Source organism: Perognathus longimembris, chromosome 24 (genome assembly GCF_023159225.1).
Source record: "Perognathus longimembris pacificus isolate PPM17 chromosome 24, ASM2315922v1, whole genome shotgun sequence".
Lineage (NCBI taxonomy): Eukaryota > Metazoa > Chordata > Mammalia > Rodentia > Heteromyidae > Perognathus > Perognathus longimembris.
In genome coordinates this window covers 22,511,561-22,531,454 of record NC_063184.1, presented here as the reverse complement: position 1 = coordinate 22,531,454, position 19,894 = coordinate 22,511,561, and the positions used below count along the sequence as shown (strand labels likewise).

General features: G+C 37.1%; 1 protein-coding gene across 3 annotated transcripts in view; it reads left to right on the top strand.

The window, feature by feature from the left end:
- Positions 1–19,894, top strand: part of Grid2 (glutamate ionotropic receptor delta type subunit 2) — a 1,008,435-nt gene that overhangs the window by 467,831 nt on the left and 520,710 nt on the right. For 2 of the 3 annotated variants that reach the window (XM_048333648.1, XM_048333647.1), the window contains exon 3: positions 10,756–11,040. The exons of the other annotated variant lie outside the window; for it this stretch is intronic. In XM_048333648.1, the coding sequence (XP_048189605.1) occupies positions 10,756–11,040 (285 nt within the window). The remainder of the gene's footprint in view (positions 1–10,755; positions 11,041–19,894) is intronic. 3 annotated transcript variants of the gene reach the window in all.

Genomic DNA, 19,894 nt, shown 5'->3' with positions numbered 1-19,894 from the left:
AGTCAGCTTGAAACTGGAATTTGACATCTTAGGCCCAAGTTTCAGGAGCGCTGCATATCAGAACTATGTATCAAATAGAGACTTGGTAAGAACAGAGAAAGGAGATCTGTTGTTGCATTGTATGGGATACCATGGGAAGACAGCATTTCGTACATCTTCACCTATCTTCACCATAAAGACATCAGTTCTAGATTTTAGTAGACAGAGAATGTGGAGGAGGTGTAGAGGGCTATATATAATTATTAGATCATCCTGGTTTGAGCCGTAATCAATTGGCCATTAACTCAGTTCTTTTTCCTGGGTTCCAGACAAGTTATTAGCACTGTCATCAATAGAAGTTAGTAATCCTATTCCCATGAGATGTTTCCTTCTTCTCTAGGGTGCTGCTTTCTTACTACATATGATTGTCCTCTTTTGGGGTCCGGTCTGTCCTACTGGACTCTGCTGTTCTTTAGGGATAGTTTTGGTCCCTTGAGTAAGGTTGTTCAACAGATCAGATCAAGATCTGTTCTCTCCCAAGTTCAGGGGTGATTGTGAAGTTACTTCGGAGACAGTGACAAACACGCATACAAAAAGGAGGCAGAAAGGCCAAGCATTTTCTCCTGCTCTTAGTTGATTCATGGGCCCAAGTAAGTAATCAGTGTTGTATAGTTTTTAAGCACTTTGTACAAATTGAAGAAAGACCTTGGTCCATGTTGACTTCATTGGTCTTCTTCCAATATACATTTGGGGAAATATTTTGGTCTGTATACTGAAATAAAACAGAGTGTCTCCTATTTGTTTTATTTTTGGAACTGGAAAATCTTATTGACATTAATTGAACGTAAAAGGGGATTTCATTATGATAGTTCATACAAAGGTAGGGATCAAATTCAATCCCCTTTCCTTTTCTCTCTTTTCCCGTTCACTCTTACCCACTTTTTAAACCATTTTTTGTGGGTTATATTATGCTATTTTCATACGTGTATAACTGGGCTGATACTCATGCTGCAACATCCTCTTTCTATCACTCCCTTCTGGTTCCTCTTACCAAATCATATCATATTACCATTACATTTATAATTTATTATTTATGCAAAGTAAAAATGAAGAATATAGGCAAGAAAATGCATTAAACTGTAAAAAAAGATGTTGACATAGTATTAATAAATTTCATTTCTATTTCCACTTCACTGATAAACAACTCTAGGAAGCGCCACACATCATTAGAAAATGTGGGCTTGGTTTATTAAATCATTATAATTGATCTTTCTAAAACAATCTCATTTGTGGGCTGTTGACATTGCTTTTTTTTTCTGGCATCATTGCACTCGTAAGCAAGACGTTTCAAGGACATCCACAGTTCATGTACAGGTTTATTTGCTCACCATGAGAGAACACTTCAAGCTGATAGCTTTAATTATTTTAGCTGATACCTGGGATGGGATTTATGGAAAGGCCAAAGAGATGGACTACCTTGAGCTCATCTCTCCCAAGCACAGGGCATGCCATCCAGGGAGGTCCATGTTGGAAAACCACTTTTATTGCTTTTAGAAAATCTAGAAAAAGAAAAATCTCAAAAAACTTCAAAATGTGAACCTTAGTAGAAATTGTTTTTAGAAATTGGACATTTTTGAATTGTATAATGAAAGCTTGAGTTGAAACAACTTTTATGGTATTGAAATTTTCTTGAAATATGGACAGACTCACACATAATAAAGCTCGTTATCATTTCCTCTACCAAGAGTGACTCAAACTTTCCTCCGTCATCCTACTTATTCCCCTTTTCTTATAGCTGTTTTTCTAGATCCTATCTAACTATATCTCATCTGTCCTTCCTGATAGAGCATTTTGTCAGTGAAACTTCTCTCATTGAAACAATACCATTTGTGGGGAAAATTCAGGGTAGTAGGTCATAGCACATGCTATCAACTGTTAATGATCTGTATCATGGAATGGCAATGGGGAAAAATGTCATCATAAGAAGGGTATTTCTAGATACTCTTCTTTACACATAATCACATGGAAGTTACTTTCTTTCCCAAAGTTATAAGAAAGACATTCTTACTATTAAGAATATATTATGTAAAAGCTTTTACTTTCCTTTTTTGGGGCAGGAGGAATGAAAACAAAAAGTGTTAAGTTTAACAGTTTACACAGCTGAAAATGGTATTATTATAAACATTTAATTTTGCCTTGAAAGTGCCTTCCACTCATACACAACAGCAAAAAATGATGTTCAAAGCTGTCCAAAATATTAGATATAGTAAAACAAAAATATTGTATTCCTTCCATCTTAAGCTTGAGAAAACCAATGATCCTTAGTAGTAGCCAACTTCAGCATGGGAAAAAGGAAAGAAAAAAATCTTGTGAAGAAATAGAAAAGAACTGACTAAAATAGAGCCAATTAAGTTGGTGTATGAAGAAGGATTACTCTGAAGTAGCAGGAAGGAGGAAAGAGAGAGAGACAGAGAGACAGAGAGAGAAAGAAAGAAAGAAAGAAAGAAAGAAAGAAAGAAAGAAAGAAAGAAAGAAAGAAAGAAAGAAAGAAAGAAAGAAAGAAAAAGGAAGGAAGGAGAGAGAAAGAGAGAGAGAGAGAAAGAAAGAAAGAAACAAAGAAAGAAAGAAACAAAGAAAGAAAGAAAAAGAAAAAGAAAGGTGTTTCTCTAGGGAGAGGTATGTTAAAACCCTGATATCTAATAACCACCTGTAGTGCACAACACAGCTTCACATCTATACTAGGTCAAAAAATGAGGAATCTTCCCTTCCACGGTGATCTCTAGATTATAGAGCTCATGTATTTACTTGTCCTTTTCTCTGAAAGCAACAGATTCTAGGCAGTGGTCAGAATAAAGTGGGCCTAGTGCCTTGACTTTGGGGAGCTCATTATGTTTGTCATGATGTCAATGGTTAGGAAGATTGTCATAAAAAGCTGGTGTTTGACTTTCATCCAGCCCCTTAGAAGAAACACTATTTTTTTTTTACATTGAACTGAATCATACCTAAAGGTAATTAGGACAATTTACAAACAGGCCTTTTCCATCACTTACACAACTCTTCTTTAAAAATATGTAACATCTGGTACTGGTGGCTCAGGTGATAATCTTACCTATTCAAGAGGCTAAAATCTGAGGTTTGCAGCTTGGAGCAGTAAAATGCCATGAGATTCTTATCTCCAATGAACAAGAGAAAAGCCTAGAAGCGGAGCTGGGTCTCAAGGTAGAGTGCCATCTCTGAGGAAAACAAAAACACTCAGGGACAGTGCTCAGGCCCTGAGTTCAAGTGTGTGTGTGTGTGTGTGTATGTGTGTGTGTGTGCATATCTATGTGTATATTCATATATGTATATCTATAGATATATACGTAAGAGAACACAGTCTCTATGTGACTTAGTGAGAGGCTGTCTTGAAAAAGTTGCCACAAATTTTATGCTCTACTTTTCAGGAATTATCGCCTTTCACTTCCTAATTGCTGCTAGCAGGGGCCAAACTAACTATTAAATACTGGTTTTGACCTTATGCACTGTGCTATGGCTCCATAAAGCATTTGGACAATTTTTCTCCAAGAAATAGAAATGCTTCTGATAATGTGCTGGAGGACATTATTAGTGAAATGAGGATATGCAGCAAGCAAGTGAGAAAAAAAACTCCTAGCTCATTCTATGCTATGCAAGATATGATTCTCAGCATAACTGTGGCAGTGATAGTCACAGTATGAATGGTAACTGATCTAGCTCTTCCTGCTGAATATGTGCCTTAAGTTCCATTAAGACAAAGCCACAGGTTAAAGATTGAAGAAAAAATTAAATGCTTACAATCAATTAGAATAAATACATTACATTAAAACCATGATATGCATTTTAAACCCAAAGCAGATTTCTCCACACAAATGATCTAAAACTCATATTATTAAAAGATTATTTTGAACTGGATGCATCGATGCACACTGATAATCCTAGCTAGGTAGGAAGCAGAGGTAGGAAGATCACAGTCTGAGGCCATTCTGGAGCAAAAATGCTAATAAGAAACCAGATGGCTTATGCCAAAATCCTAGCTAGTCTGGAGGCTAAGATCTGAGAGTTGTAGTTCAAAGGTAGACTGGGTATGAATCTGCAACTATCCAGCAGAAAGCCAGAAGTGGAGGTGTGACTCACATATTAGAGTACTAGAGTAAAAAGTGAAAAAACTAAGGGGCAATGCCCAGGCTCTGAGTTGAAGCCCCAGGTCCAAGACACAAAAGGAAAAGAGAAAGAGAGAGGGGGAGGGTGGGAGGGAGGAAAGAAAGAAAGAGAGAGGGGAAAATAAAGAAGGAAGGAAGGAAGGAAGGAAAGAGAGAGAAAAGAAAATAACTACAACAACAAAGCCAGCAATGGTGACAAATTGGTAATATATTTGGATATCCTTTTTGACCTTGAATATTTTTTCTACAAAGATACTAATTAGGTTTACTCAGGCCAACTTCTTAGTGTTATATTTCTGGAATGAATGTAACATAAGCAGGAGCAAACCCAAATCCCAAAGTTCAGTTTCCAGGACTTCAAATAAAACAAAAAAAAAGAGAAAATAAAAACAAACATTTGTTTAAATCAAATAAAATTAAGAATTACTGTGTACAGACTAAACACCTACATGATCATTCAATACATTGTGACTTCAAACACTTCCAAAGGCCATACTGTCTCCAGCCTGGAATCACAAGTTCTAAATGACTAAATATTACTTTGCACTGACACATTCAGAACTATTTATTGAGGTCTTCAAAATGCTAAGCACATCCCAGTATAAGAAAAACACATCCCTCTTCTCATGGAGCTTACATATGCTAATCCTATTACTGCAGAAGAACATCAAAATTTCCAAATAGTGTGTTTAGGGAATACTAAACAACTCTTTTGTTATGAACAAATTCTTCTCATTTTCCTTCCTTTATTGTTCTCAGGTCCCTTTAGGAATCTTTTCTATCAATAGGAGAGGACAATTTCGGTAAGGAAAGATATTCCCAGTGTTTCCTATGTGTCACAAAGTCAAGTCTGGCAAAACTAACCCCTCTTACATGGCATCAGCTGTGGAATGAGACTGTGTGTTCAATGGTCCCTGCCACACTGGCATCGGTGCGTACACACACCAGCCTCTTGCAACACACACACAAAGTTCCTGCTGTGGTTTACCTAACATTTTATTGAGGAAAACAACTGAATAATGACAGAGATGTCTTTAACCATTAACCATTAAGGAAAATCAGAAGGCTAGGAGAGTACGAAGAGAGATGCTCTTGAGATGGAGCTGCAGGAAACAAAGATGGCCAGCGGGGAAGAAAATGAAGAGCACCATTTGAACGGAAATAGAAAAGTTAACTTCGCGAACAAAAGAGGACTTGTGGTTAAAGCAGGATGAGGCAGCCTGAGACTAACTGAGCTTAGGCTAGTGTCATAGTGCTGTAAGAGCCTAATGGAGCTGTATGGGCTACCAGAAGGAAGGCCAGGAAGAGGTACTCCTCAGTACTAAGTGCGTCTGAATGATATTGCTGTTGAGAATGAAGTGTTAGGGTTACAGGCAAACTGGCAGGAAGATATACCCATAGCATTATCTATCTACGTAGGCATCTATCATATGTGTGTTGATGTTGAAATGATAGAAGGATATCTTTAGAAGAAAAGATATTCTTGTTTACAACATGGATGATCAGAAAGTGAAGATGGAGGCTATGAAAGCACACCACCTTCGAGAATTATTGTGTTAGCTGAATGAAGAAACTTGCAATGGATATTTGAAGATAAACATTTCAATAAATATGTAGGACATGAAGTTAATGGTATGCATTAAACAAGCTGAAGTGGAGAAGAGAGGAAAGGAGGAATGATGATCTCTGAGATCTAGCAATGGTGTTCACAGTAAAGAGAGATAAATGGAAAAATTACTTCTGCCATTCTTTCTCTTTTGCAAACATAAACACATGGTGTTTCTCTTTATCTTTGAGGTAATACTGTATCCATATGTTATGAAATATTATTACAAAATATTGAAGCTTTTGCAACTACGTTAAAAGAATCATTTCTAAATCTAAGAAGCTCCTTTCTATAAAGAAGATAACTTCGATTGCTTTTTAGTTAACATATAATAATTAAAAATTGAACACATTAATAGACCAGCAAATAATGTTTGTTGCATATATGAATATATTGTATAATGTGGTGTGTGTATATAGTATGTAATGCGGAAATATCTCTATCTTCCAACATTGACCATTTCATTATGGCGCAAACTTTCAAAATTCGTTCCTCTAGCTTTGAAGAATAGTAAGCTTCAAAAAATGTCGAGTATTTCTATAACGTTATGAAGACAAGTTTCAAAGACAGACATGTAATATGACCTGGGCTATCAGTTTTGTTGCACTTCCTTTTAGCAATGACTTTTTGCTAGCTGGGATTGTGAAGATAAAGATCAAATCTTACCAAGTAAACATTTCTATGTATCCATCTTCTGGAAGTTTGGCGGCCATAGAGCCCATCCGCTGGTGATCTGTTCTGGTAGACAGCATGGGGAGGAGCTGACTTCAGATAAATCGGTCATTTTATGAGTTTTCAGGCTATAGAAAGAATGGGTTTCAAAGCAGAATGGGGAGCAAAACATTTCTGGAATTAAAATAAATTCAAAGTGTACTGTGTGAAGAATTTGAAGCTTCTGAACAGCTACGCCAATTATAATTAATTTGTCCCAGAAAAGCACTAAAGGCACCCTCTTACTACATGACTAACAGATGATGGATTTAAGTTATAGTTCAAGTAAACAATAGACATTTTCTATTAATTCTATAGAATTTCATTCGAATCCATTCCAACTGAGGAAATTTTAAGTCATGGCTTATAAGGCAAGGTCATCTTTTATCATTTCTGTTGGAGTATATTATGATTTAAATGTGAACTTTATCTGCTTTGAGGCTTGTCTCTAAAGATAAAAATAAATCTGCTGAGGGCACCTAAAATATTTGGAATTTATTTGTCTCAAGGAATTTAGCAAAAAGAATTAATTTTCCTAAAATAGAGAGCTCAACCTAATTCTTTTTCACAGTTTAACACAGTCTTCTTACTAGAGCAAGAATAAATCTGTATTATTAATAAAAAAAAATGTTAGTTGCCAAAAAAGAAAAAAAATCAGTATCTTCCAAAAGAAAAGCATTTGCAATGCAAGCCCACAATCTCAAAATTAGATATTTCACTAGTATCTGGAGAGTTTCTGGCTCAGATTACTGAGGGAAGAAATCTTCACACCTTTCTTCCTTTTCTATCAAAACAAGTTATATCAAAACAAAGTGATCACCATTAATAAGCCAGAAAAACAACAACAACAACAACTAAAATATTTGCATTCAGGAAAGATGATACTATCCAAAAATATTTCACTGAATTCTCAATGAGCATTCAGTCCTAAAAAAAAATCCATTTCCAAATATTTTACAGATTTTATCTCATTTCCCTCAAGCAAAAGTAGATACAACTTTTTAAAAAGTTTATATTGCCTTTAAGTAGCTGTACAAAGAAGGTGCCATTTGGCAAAGCAGTTTATGAACACAATGCCTTCAACATTCTCACTCCCCCTTTTTAAAAATCTTTATTGTCAAGATGATGTACAAAGGGGTTAAAGTTACATGCATAAGGTAGTGAGTGCATTTTTGTCCAACTTGTTACCTCCTCCTTCATTTTTCTCCCACCTTCTCTTCTTTCCAATACCATCCCCACCCAGTTGTACAGTTGATTTACTACATATTGTTTTGTAAGTGCTGCTGTTTCATTGCTTCACCCTTTACCCTTTGTCTCATCATTTTGATGTTTCCCTTCCCATCCCTGCTTCAGACAAACATATATACAATACCCAGGGTACCAAAATCAAATACAGTGACAACAGGAGCTAAAACATAGGAAAGATAAACAGAAGAAAAAAATAATTTCTCATAGTACATTAAAAATAACAACAACGATACACTGTTTTCATATCTTGGACATCATTTCTTTTGACATCATCTTATGTGACTCATATGTACATAACTATTGGGCTATTGTGATCATCTGCTAGGACTATCCTAGACATACACTAATTATTACCAATCAGGGAAACGATACCCTTTTTGACCCACTCCTTCTCTTACTGTTTAAAAAAATCTTGGTTATATACAATGAATTCCTGACTACATTCTCCCCTACTCCTTTTTACTGGTCTACCTTCTCCCCTTGGCTTGATCTCCTCTTCTTGAATGTACCCCTTTTCTGGTGTTGATTTTATTGGGCTTTGATCTAATCTTTCTAAAAAGCTATACTATATGAGCTCTTTGTAATGTCTATTATACTTCAGTTAATTCATTTGTACCCACTTGTGTACTGCCCAGCGAAGATATAAACTTTTTACTTTCAGAACCAAAAATTGTGTACACGAATGTCATTTGGCCTAAAAATCTATACATTTATCTAGCTATCTTCACTTCCATAACTGCTGAATGACCAAAATGGATTTTTTAAAACAGTTTCTGATGACGTGTTATAAAAAAAACAACAACACAGGTATGCTTTTGGCAATTAGCAAAACCTCCAAACATCTTTGGTACTGTTAAAATCTCAAACATCTGGAGCAACAAAGCCAGCCAGCTGTTCAATACGGTCTATATGTAGGGATGTGAAATGTGTGCATGTGCACATAATCTGAATAAATCACCAAGCCTGAAATCAGTGGAAAAGAAATATGCCATTGAGAAGTCCTTGGCTTGCATTCTTTTTATAGAAGAAAGTAAAGGAGCACACAGAGGCATACTCTGATCTTCCCAGTCATATCTCACCCTCTGTATAATGCACTGACTTGTACATTCTATGAAACTGAGTCTTTTCACAGTCAAGACATAGCCTTATTGAAAACGGTAGACTGTTTCTGTAAACCTAATCTGTACAGCCGGATGGATAATACTAAACAGTAATCTACATAGAACACATTTATTCATGTACAATTAATGGATTTTAAGCTGAGGAATGGTGCCATATGCCTGTGATCCAAGTTCGCTGAGTGGAAGAGGTTTTCCTATTGTAAAATTTGAGACCATCCAGATCAAAGTAAGCAAGACCCTTGCTCAGAAACAAAATAAGCCAGGCACTAGTAGCTCCTGCCTGTAACCTAGTTACTCAGGAGGCTGAGATCCAAGGATTGTGATTTGAAGCCAATCCAGGCAGTGAAGTCTGAGTGACTCTTTCTGCAATGAACCTTCAAAAAAGCTCGAAAAAGATCTTTGGCTCATGTAGCAGAGTACTAGCCTTGAGCAAAAATGCTCAGGGACGGCACCCAGGCCCTGAGTTCTGGCCATAGTAATGACACAAAAATAAAACAAGTCACCAAAGGGCTTGAGGTAGGATTGAAGTGATGCCACGATTGCCTACCAAGTACAGATTGTTAGGTTCAATTTCTCCTGCTACAAAGGAAGGACAAAACTATTCTTTTTAGTATCGGATTCTTTGATGGTTTTACAAACAGAATTTAAAAGGATATAGAATAGTCTCCTAAACCCCTAGTAGAAAGAAACTGTACTTATTACCAAATATCCTATGTGTTTAATTTTTTCCTATGCACTTATTTGTACCTATGATGAAGTTTAACTTATGAAATGAGGACAACAAGACTAAAATAATGACACAGGAAAATAGAAAGTATAAGGCCATACTGCATTCAAAAGTGATGTGAATGTGGTCTCTTTCCACACCTTTCATTGTACAGTACTTGCTGCCATTGAGGTTAAATACCATGTCTCCTTGCTGAGCTGAAGTGCAGTGATGGACACAGGCAAGGTGACAATGTGTTAGGCTCTGAGTGACATCTCACAGAAACACAAGTTCTGAGCCATCATGAAAGTCTTCCTGATAACCAAAATGGCTCCTAAGCAACCAGAAGTCCAGTAGCATGGATGAAGAAGTGACCCAACCTGGTTTGGAGCAAGATGATGCGAGATTTTTTTGTTCAGGCAACCCAAAATGGCATACAATCTGAAACTTATAAATCATTTCTGGAATTTTCCGTTTAATATTTTCAGAAGATAGCTGATAGTGGCTATATTGTAACTACTGAAATGTCATTATTTGGAATTTGCTAAAACAAATTTATCTACCATGTGTGATTGCTATATCACTTTTTATTTGAGCATATAATCCTTCTAAATCCGGAAGGTTAAAAACAGAAAATTTTCTTGTAATATTATCCACAATAAGGATATAGAAATGAAACCATGGTTTGAGAATTTTAAATTTGTGATTTTTTTGGTGAAATTCTACAAGACTCTAGCTATATTTACTCAATCAGTTGTAATTATTGTAATCTAAATACTGAATCTGTATCTTTTAATACGTTCTTCCTATTTTTACATTACATACTAAATCATCCAAACCCTTAAATAAAATGCTGCTTGAAAGTGTTTTTTTATACAAATCAGTTAAAGTATTATTTAGCATAATAATGAAATAACTTTCCTCTCTAATTTGAGCAAGGCCCTAACCAGATGGCATATTTTTTTTTCCCTCTTTGCAGCAAGTGAACTTGAGTCAGGAGAAGCTAAGTCATTTGCACAACTAATAAGGACAGGCTTCTGAAACTAAATTCCAGCAGGATCTCTCCATACAGCACGCTGGCTTTTCCTTTAAATTGCACCGTTGAGCTATAGCTGTGCACATCTTACAAAGAAGAAAAGAGAGGGAGGGAGAACATGCCTATTAAAAAGAATCCCTAATGACTGCGACCCTGTGCTCTCTTTGCAGCCTGCGAACTTATGAATCAAGGCATCTTGGCGCTGGTCAGCTCCATTGGTTGCACGTCCGCGGGGTCCCTCCAGTCTCTGGCGGATGCCATGCACATCCCGCACCTCTTCATCCAGCGTTCCACCGCGGGGACCCCCCGAAGTGGCTGCGGACTCACCCGCAGCAACAGGAATGACGACTACACCCTCTCCGTGCGCCCACCTGTGTATCTGAACGATGTCATCCTGAGGGTGGTCACCGAGTACGCCTGGCAGAAGTTCATCATCTTCTACGACAGTGAATATGGTAAGTGCATCTCAGCCCTGGAGGCTCGCCTGAGAAACGACTTCACCAAATCCTCAACAGTCTTTCAGAGGCTTCCCCGCGATGGTTCCTGTTATTAAGTTCATCCTTTTTATGTTAAATATCTTCCCATTTAAATTTTTAAAAAATGCATGTTGAGCTTGATGGCATAAATCAGTAGACTAAACGAGGAGGATAGAGATTTCAAGGCAAACCTAAGTTACTTCTCAAGACCCCATCTCAAAAATAAGCCAATACTTGCACCTAAGGCTTATTTTATAACATTTTTTCATTTTATTTATTTATTTTTCCAATTTTTATTATCAAACTGATGTATAGAGAGGTTACAGTTTCATACGTTAGGCATTGGATACCTTTCTTATACTGTTTGTTACCTTATCCATCATACCCCCCTCCCCCCTCCCCCTTACCCTTCCCCCCCCCAGGTGTTCAGTTCACTTACACCAAACAGTTTTGCAAGTATTGCTTTTGTAGTTGTAGAGCATCACATGGCCCAATAGCTATACCCTTATGAACACCTAAGATGATGCTAAGTGAAATGAACTCCATGTTATGGAGACAATTGTTATATCACACTTGTAACTACTTTCAACGTCCCATGTGTATCTGTAGCTTCTATTATTGATGATGTTCTTGTATCACCTTCCTGTGGTTGTACCTACACTATCTCTGTAATCTTATCTGGGTATATTGGAAACCGTGTATGCTGGTATTGGAACTAGGAAATTGAAAGGGAATACCAAAATTGAGAGACACAGGGTATAACTTTTTTTTAAAAGAGTCTGACTCCAGCACATATGGGTTTTTCTAGTAATAGAAAGCATAGAAAAAAATGCAATGATTGAGAATATATTCTCTATGTATGTGTTGTATGCCTTGTTAATTAAGTATTTTAATTGTTTTTATAATTGTCATATACAGTACATTTATTTTTGGAAGAATATCCCCCCATCCCTGGCTCTCTCCCAGGTTTTCCCTCTTGTTCCCACGCACAAGTTGTATAGTTCACGTTCAACATAGTGTCTCATGAGCACAACTGTTAGATTTGTTCACCCTTTGTCCCTCTGTTTCTGTGCCTCCTCCTCTCACCTCCACAAACACAGGTAAGTGTGTTCACAAGACAAAAAGAAAAGATAGAAAAAAAACCCTCTTGTTTCCATTTCCTGGAGTTCATTTTGATAAATATTATCTTGAACGATCAGAAGACAGAGGAATTGTGCCTTTATGCCTCCCCCCACCCCCCAAAAATAGCCTCCTTCCATCTCACTGTGTGTGAATGCCTAGAGTGCTGTATAATTTATCATGTCCCCATATATTTTAGATCTAGCTTCCACCTATGAGATATAAAGTCCAGAAAAAGTAATCTTTTTCTGTTTATTATTATTGATTGAAGATATCTGACAGTATGGCTTATCCCCCTGTGGAGATGTTAGTACTTCCTCAATACTTGCCACTTAAAGTGGCTGAAATAATACTTCATCATCAGCAATGCATATTATGGTCTTCCATATAAATGTTCACAAAATGCCAGGCACTGGTGGTCACACCTCTAATCCTAAATCCTCGGAAAGCTGGGATTTGAGGATCACTGTTCAAAGTCAGATTGGACAGGAAAGTACGTGACACTCTTATCTCCAGTTAACCATTAAAAAGCCAGAGTGGAGCTGTAGCTCAAGTGGTACAGCACAAGCCTCGAGGGAAAAAGCTCAGTGACAGTGCCTAGACCCTGAGTCCAAGGCCCAGTACTAGCACATGCATACACACACACACACGCACACACACACACACACACACACAATGATAATAATTAAAAGAAAGAACAACAATCAGGCAGTTGAAACACTGCAGTCTTCAAGGGAAAACACAAAACATGGTCCCTAAGTTTACCACAATTTCAGAGGAAAACATTCTTTCTCAGCAACATTATCTTGATAGACATCAATATCATATGCAAAAAATCATGTTTTTTCACATTATTTTCCTTGTTTTCCAATTCATTTATCCCAGAGATCTTCAAATACAGTTTCTCTCTTATGTCTGCCAATAGGAAGGAGAACTGGAAAGATAAGCATGATCAAATGAAGGGAAAGAAACTCATTAAAGAATGCAGATTTAGAAGCATTTATAAAACTTAGAGGTTATGTTTTCAGAAGGAGTCTCTAAGCATTTTTTTTCCTGGGTCTTTATTTTCCATTTTTATGAAAAAAATTGTTTTCCTTAGCTCATAAGCAAATAAGCATTGCAGAATTGAATGCTCTCTTGTCCTCGTCCACCCAACATCGTGAAGAACACTGGAGCAGAGATCAGTCACACAGTAGCTCATAAAGCACTGTCAATAGAACGAAGATCCAGCCGGCTGGCAGAAATCTGGGCAGCAACAAATAAGAGTTCTTGTGGATTCCCAGGGAAGAAAAATAACTGGCAACCACATTTAGCCCCCAAATACTCAAAAAGGTTGCATGGGGTTTTGGCAGCCAGAGTTCCATTAAACTTGATGAGTAGGATTCAGCCAAATTCGGTGGCACTCTCTAGAAAAGACAGGTTTTTGTCTCCAGTTCCCAGGACGGAAACCCGCATTTCTATTACTTAATTCATGTTATTCAGGGGTCAGGGCACAAAAACCAAGAGACTGAAATGAATAAAATAAACAAAAAAATAGTATAAAAATTGGCTCATCAGCAAAATGAAGGATTGAATGCAAGATGAGTTTGAAATTCTGCACGCGATTGTTTAGTCAGTGAACTCATAGTCTCAGGAATCAACAAGCTAAGAATGCACTTTTCCATTCCCTCCTGTCAAACTGTCTGTGGCTTTTGCCATCTTCCATGGCGTTGTTATAGTCTCCACGGAAACATAAATTGGAATGATGAATTTTAAAGCCCTGAATCTTTAGGGCAAGAAAACAGCCAGGACTATCAGCATAATCCTATAAACTAAAGGGCAGAAAATGGATTTTTTTTGTTGGTTCTGTGTGGTTTTTTTACAACATTAAAATGAGACTATAACCATTGGATTCTAAATGGAAGGAATAAAATAGAAAACCTCTTGCTAGCTTGTTTCAAATCCTGTAGGGATTGCAGTAAGAAACTTCAAAAAGAAGACATTTGTATTTTTGATGAGTTATAGTTTTGAAAATAGACCTATAGTTTTGAAAATACATAGTGTTGGGATAGTCCCAAACACTTGAAAATTTCCATGCTTTCTCTGTTTGTTTGTGTTTGTTTGTTTGTTTGTTTTGAGTGACTACTGTCAAATTACAGTGCATGACTGAATGCCTTTAAAACAATCTTGGGTAAAAACAAGTCTTTTTAGGTAAAATAATTGAAAAATATTTTTCCTCTTCTCAAATGATAAACTTACTTTTTATCTTATTTAATAACATGAAAAATTGCTTTGCTTCTGTCATTAATATTATTTCCAGTAATACCATTACTTAATGAAAGAAAATGTCCTTTTGATATTGACAATAAATCTTGGTAGTAAAATCTAGGCTAGAGTCCAAGATAAACATCAAACTGTCCAAACACCTTGTACCTTGAAATGGTCTCTATGTATTTACATCTCCATTTATCAGTGGCTTCGTTTATAACTTCCAACCTTGGAATTGCACTTGACTTTTATCTTGATTATCAGGAATTGCTTTTTTTTAATGAATGGATTAAACTTTGTCTGTGGATGAATCAGGTAGCCCGCAGGAGCCAAATGTTACTAAAGGTGTTTTTTGCTAGAAAAAAAAAATGCTTTACTTCTTCTTAAAAAAGAAAAATGATCCCAGCATCTATACGTAGTTAATTAGAAGAATACTTTTTTCCAGAGACAGTTAATTATGATTAAGGGCATAGGATAAAAGTCTACTTTAAGCTCCTAACAAAGAAAATCATATCTTTGATTCTAAGCAAAGGGATGAAAAGAAACAAAAAAAGAAGTAGAGAAACTTTATTTGAATAGGCTGATTCAAGGCTTTTTTTTAAAAAAAGGCTTGAAAATAGTGTAAGGAGTTTTATTTATTTTTTCTCAAATGCCATTCTTCCACGCTTAGTCCAGTGAAAGGTATGAGATTAAAAGTTTTATAGAATATAGTCTTAGCCTTTAAAGAGCTGGAGAAACTTAACAATTAACAAAAGAGGTAGTCTGTGTCTCTAATAAAAGAAAGAATGGGTTAAGTGTTATCTGTGATGCAACCTGAAGTCTGGTACTGTATAATGAGAAAAGGGTTTAATTTAGCAGCACTGATTAAAGGCGGCTTTGTGGTGGACTTTGATCTTGGTTATTAAAGGTAGGTAGGATTTTCTAGACAACTTTATGTGAGAAAACAGCCACTTCAATAGAGAGAAAGTGTGCTCAAGTCTTGCAGCAACTGAAATATTAAAAATGTCTCTGAGCATTTTTATTTGCCAGGAGCTAGAATAAATATTTCAATGCCATATCATTTAATCGTAGCACCCAACATGTAAGAACCAAGGCTAACAATATAGCGGATGTTTGCTATATCCACAATCTGTCCCATAATCCCTATAATAGATAGCCTTCTAAGTTAGTTATCAGCAGTTGTTATTTGCAAAAGAAAAATTGAGGTACTGAGGGGTCTAGAAAATTTGAAGTAAAAAAACACCGAAATCCAAACACAAATGTTTTCTACTGTAATTCCAGCTTTCAGCTACTAGAATATTTTGATACTATAGAAACAAGATAAATTTCTGACAAACTGAAAAAAATAAGTTCACAAATTAAATGTGAATTAAAAATTCTCAAATGAAATAATTAAAGAGAAGCAATAGCCCAAGGCCATGAATATCAGGAAATATTCTATATTTAAGTTAGGAAATTATATTAGCATGGCATAGAAAGTACCATGAGCTAGATATATAATATACATTTTATATTGTCTTCAACATAAATTATGTAAAAAATGAATTACATAATTGAAGGTAGAGATGGGAGGTAGTAATTGGAGAGAATATTAGTATACTCATAACCTGATATATAGAATTATAATCACTTTGTACAATTACTTAGTAACAATATTTTAAAAAAAGCAAAAGGACCCATGAAACATGCATTATTGTTACTATTCTTTTCTTTTCTTTTTTTATTTGGTCCCAGTCCTGGGGCTTCAATTCATTTGCCTGGGTGCCTAGACTCTAAACGTTTTCTATCAAGGCTAGTGCTCTACCACTTGAGTCACAGCTCCACTTATGGCTTTTTGGTAGTCAAAGTCTCTTGGGCTTTCCTGCCCACTCTGGTTTCAGACTGTGATCCTCAGATCTCAGCCTCTCGAGTAGCTAGGATGACAGGCATAAGCCAACTGCACCTAGCCTCAGTATTAGTTGCTTTTGATCTACAATCCAGGAGGCACTATGGAGCAAAACAGTGAGGTCAACGCTGTACACGTGGTGGGATGGAGTATAGATAAGGAACCCTCAGTTTAGGGAACCAACATATCCTGTTCTCTGGTGAGCAGATCTGCTTGCAAATTGAGCAATACTAGAAGAGAGTCATGGAGAACTTGCTCTCATTCTCTATATTGCTGGCTACTGACAGATTTCCCCATGTCCTGATTAATGTGAATGAAAGGAACTGGAACCCAGTCCATTCACATATTCCTACTTGTCTCTACTTAAGGATACTCAGAGCAGTACATTCATAAAGTGAATTGTTCTAAAACAGTCCTGGCACAAGACTATTCTCAGCAAACTAAACAAATCGCAGGAACTATCCGAATCTACTTTTAAAAGTCAGGTGACTTTCTCCATAAATTCCTACAAAAACTTTCCCACTTGGCCAGGTCAAAAACACTAACTTGAGCTTTCATGGTCTCTACTTTATTTTATTTTATTTTATTTTTTGCCAGTCCTGGAGCTTTAACTCAGGGCCTGAGCACTGTCCCTGGTTTCCTTTTTTGCTCAAGGCTAGCACTCTGCCACTTGAGCCACTTCTGGCCATTTTCTATATATGTGGTGCTGAGGAATCAAACCTAGGGCTTCCTGTATACGAGGGAAGCGAAGCACTCTTTGCTACTAGGCCATATTCCCAGCCCCCAACATGGTCTCTACTTTTGCCAATGAGCAGGAGTTCTGCTACCTACAATTACCACAACTGTGGTGAGTGGATTGAAGATGAGCTGAATGATTTCCAGAACCATTCAAGTGGTGCCATTGATCACTTCAGTGAAAGTTAGGGAAATTTTTCTAATCAGACAACTCCAATTTTAGGGAAAACTGCTCCCACGATTCACAGAGAGGTCTCCATGTACCTCCCATAAATAAATGAGGATAGTTTCACTTTAGAGAGATCTAAACAGAGTACTCCATCATCGGATGTTGGCACTTACTTGACTCTTGAGGTCTCTTAAAGCCACCTCTAATGTGAAAATGATTCATGCAAGAATTATAGACCAAAAAAAAAATGCAGAAACTATCCCCAGGGCACCGGGGGAGGGGCTAGCTATATTTGTGGGACACAGATGATCACAACTAGCAAGGTGGCCTCCTTGCCAGGTGATAATAGCAGGTATTTCCAATTTACATAATTCTCACTCTTAATTACAAAGGCTTCCTAGCCAGATGCCAGCCAGTACTCCTAGCTACGCAGGCGGCTGGAATCTGAGGGTCATGGTTTGATGGCAGCACAGGCAGGAAAATCCATAATAATCTTATCTGCAGTTAACCACCAAAAAAGCCAATGGTGGAGTGTGGCTCAACTGGTAGAGTGTTAACCTTAAACCAAATAATGCCCAGTGATAGCAGGCCATGAGTTCAAGTCCTAGGACCAGCACAAATGAATGAATGAATTCATGAATGAATGAATAAAGGCATGCTGAGTGTAATTGGTCAAATTTGTTGATCATCTAGTCCAGGTACCAAAATGCCATCATTGGATTCTTTATTTGTTTTTATAAAGAATTTCACTGGAACAAATGTTTATCTATTTGCTTGTTGTCTATAGCTGCTTTTAAAAAATATTAGCTATGATGGCAGGGTGGAAGAATTTTATCTGAAGCAAAACAACCCACAAGCCCAAGTGTTAATTGGTCCTTATTCTAGACCTCTAATCTGATGGCTTTCTTGCCCCTTCATAATAGAGCAGTTCTTGGCTATATGACAAATGGCATCTACTGCTTTTTTTTAAGATCCTCACTGGCAAGATTACAGGAATCATAAAGAAATAGTGAGTAGAACCATATGGTCACGAATGGCAGCTCTCAGACTTGGGTTAATCTAAATCTAAGCTACTTACTCTAGTTTAATATATTTGCACTGGAATTTTTTCTCTCATGAACACAATTGAAGGGATCCTGAAAGTAAAAGATAAGTTAATATCCATCTCTTCTCTGTGCCTTGAAAAGTCTAAAGATATTGCTTCTTCAGGTGTGAGGGTGCTTGCGCTCTCTGTCTCTCTCTTTTACTCTCTCTCTCTCTCTCTCTCCCTGTGTGTGTGTCTCTGTGTCTGTATCTCTTTAACTCTCTCTATCCTCTCCTCCCTCCCTTCCTTCAACATAGCCATATCTTTTACCTTTTCCCTCAGTTATCTCCTATGTATACTCAGGCCTTTTATCAAGAATGGTCAGCTACAAGAACTACAAGACATTTCTATAAAACTTACAGAGATCGGTAATGCCTAGGACTTTGGCCTTCCTGGGTAATTATAGGAGGATTGGACAAGCTGTGGACGCATAATCCTTACGAACCAGACGCATGTCAGCCTAACAAGAGACTCCAGCAGACCGATGCAGAATTAAGTCTAAATCCTCTAAGCTCTACATAGGCTAGGCTGCTATCCCAGCTTGTTTACAGAAAAAACATCATATCCAGGAAAGATCAAAAAAGGAATCTGGGGTCTTAAATGCTAGTCTGTATTATCTCACCCAAATTTCATGTCAGTCATTACCTGTAAAACAATGAAGATGCAATTATACCTCTTTTAGAAGATCTACATTTAGTAAATGAAACAAAAAAACTCTGAACCAGATTTTGTTTTTAGATAAGATTTCATTAGTTTGCCAAGGCTAGCTTGAAACTCACAGTTTCGCCACAGCTAGTTTATAACTCACAGACTTCTTGCTTCTGCCTTCAAAGTTCTTGGATTAATGACATGTGCCACTACTGATGACAATTTTAGGGAAACTCAACACTCATTAATACTAGTAGCACAATAAAAGATTTAGAATTTGAAACATCTATCTGATTTCTTTTTTTTTTTTTTTTTGGCCAGTCCTGGGCCTTGGACTCCGGGCCTGAGCACTGTCCCTGGCTTCTTCCCTCTCAAGGCTAGCACTCCGCCACTTGAGCCACAGCGCCGCTTCTGGCCGTTTTCTGTATATGTGGTGCTGGGGAATCGAACCTAGGGCCTCGTGTATCCGAGGCAGGCACTCTTGCCACTAGGCTATATCCCCAGCCCTCTATCTGATTTCTTGACTGTGAGGCTGCTCTGTTTGTGAGCATCTTTTGAATACTCTTGTCAGACTTTGAATGCTTCAAGAAGCAATAAAAATGACATGGATTACTTTCCAAAGCTAATTGTAGTAATGCCCAGGTGAACTATGAACACCTCATTCAGCAATCTCTGAAGTAGTCTTAAATTAAAAATAGTCAATGTACTTGGGCCAAAAGTGAACTACATACCACTGTGGTGTAGCTTTACCTTACTAGCAAATCAATGAATGAACTTTTAGTAGGAATCATAAGTAGCATACAAAATGAGTTGAGTTTTGTTTTGTTTTGGCAGTTGTGAGGCTTGAATTCAGGGCCTGGACACTGTCTCTGAGCCTCTTTGTGCTTGAGGCTAACACTCTACTACTTTGAGCCACAGCACAACTTCTAGTTTTTTGGTGGATAAT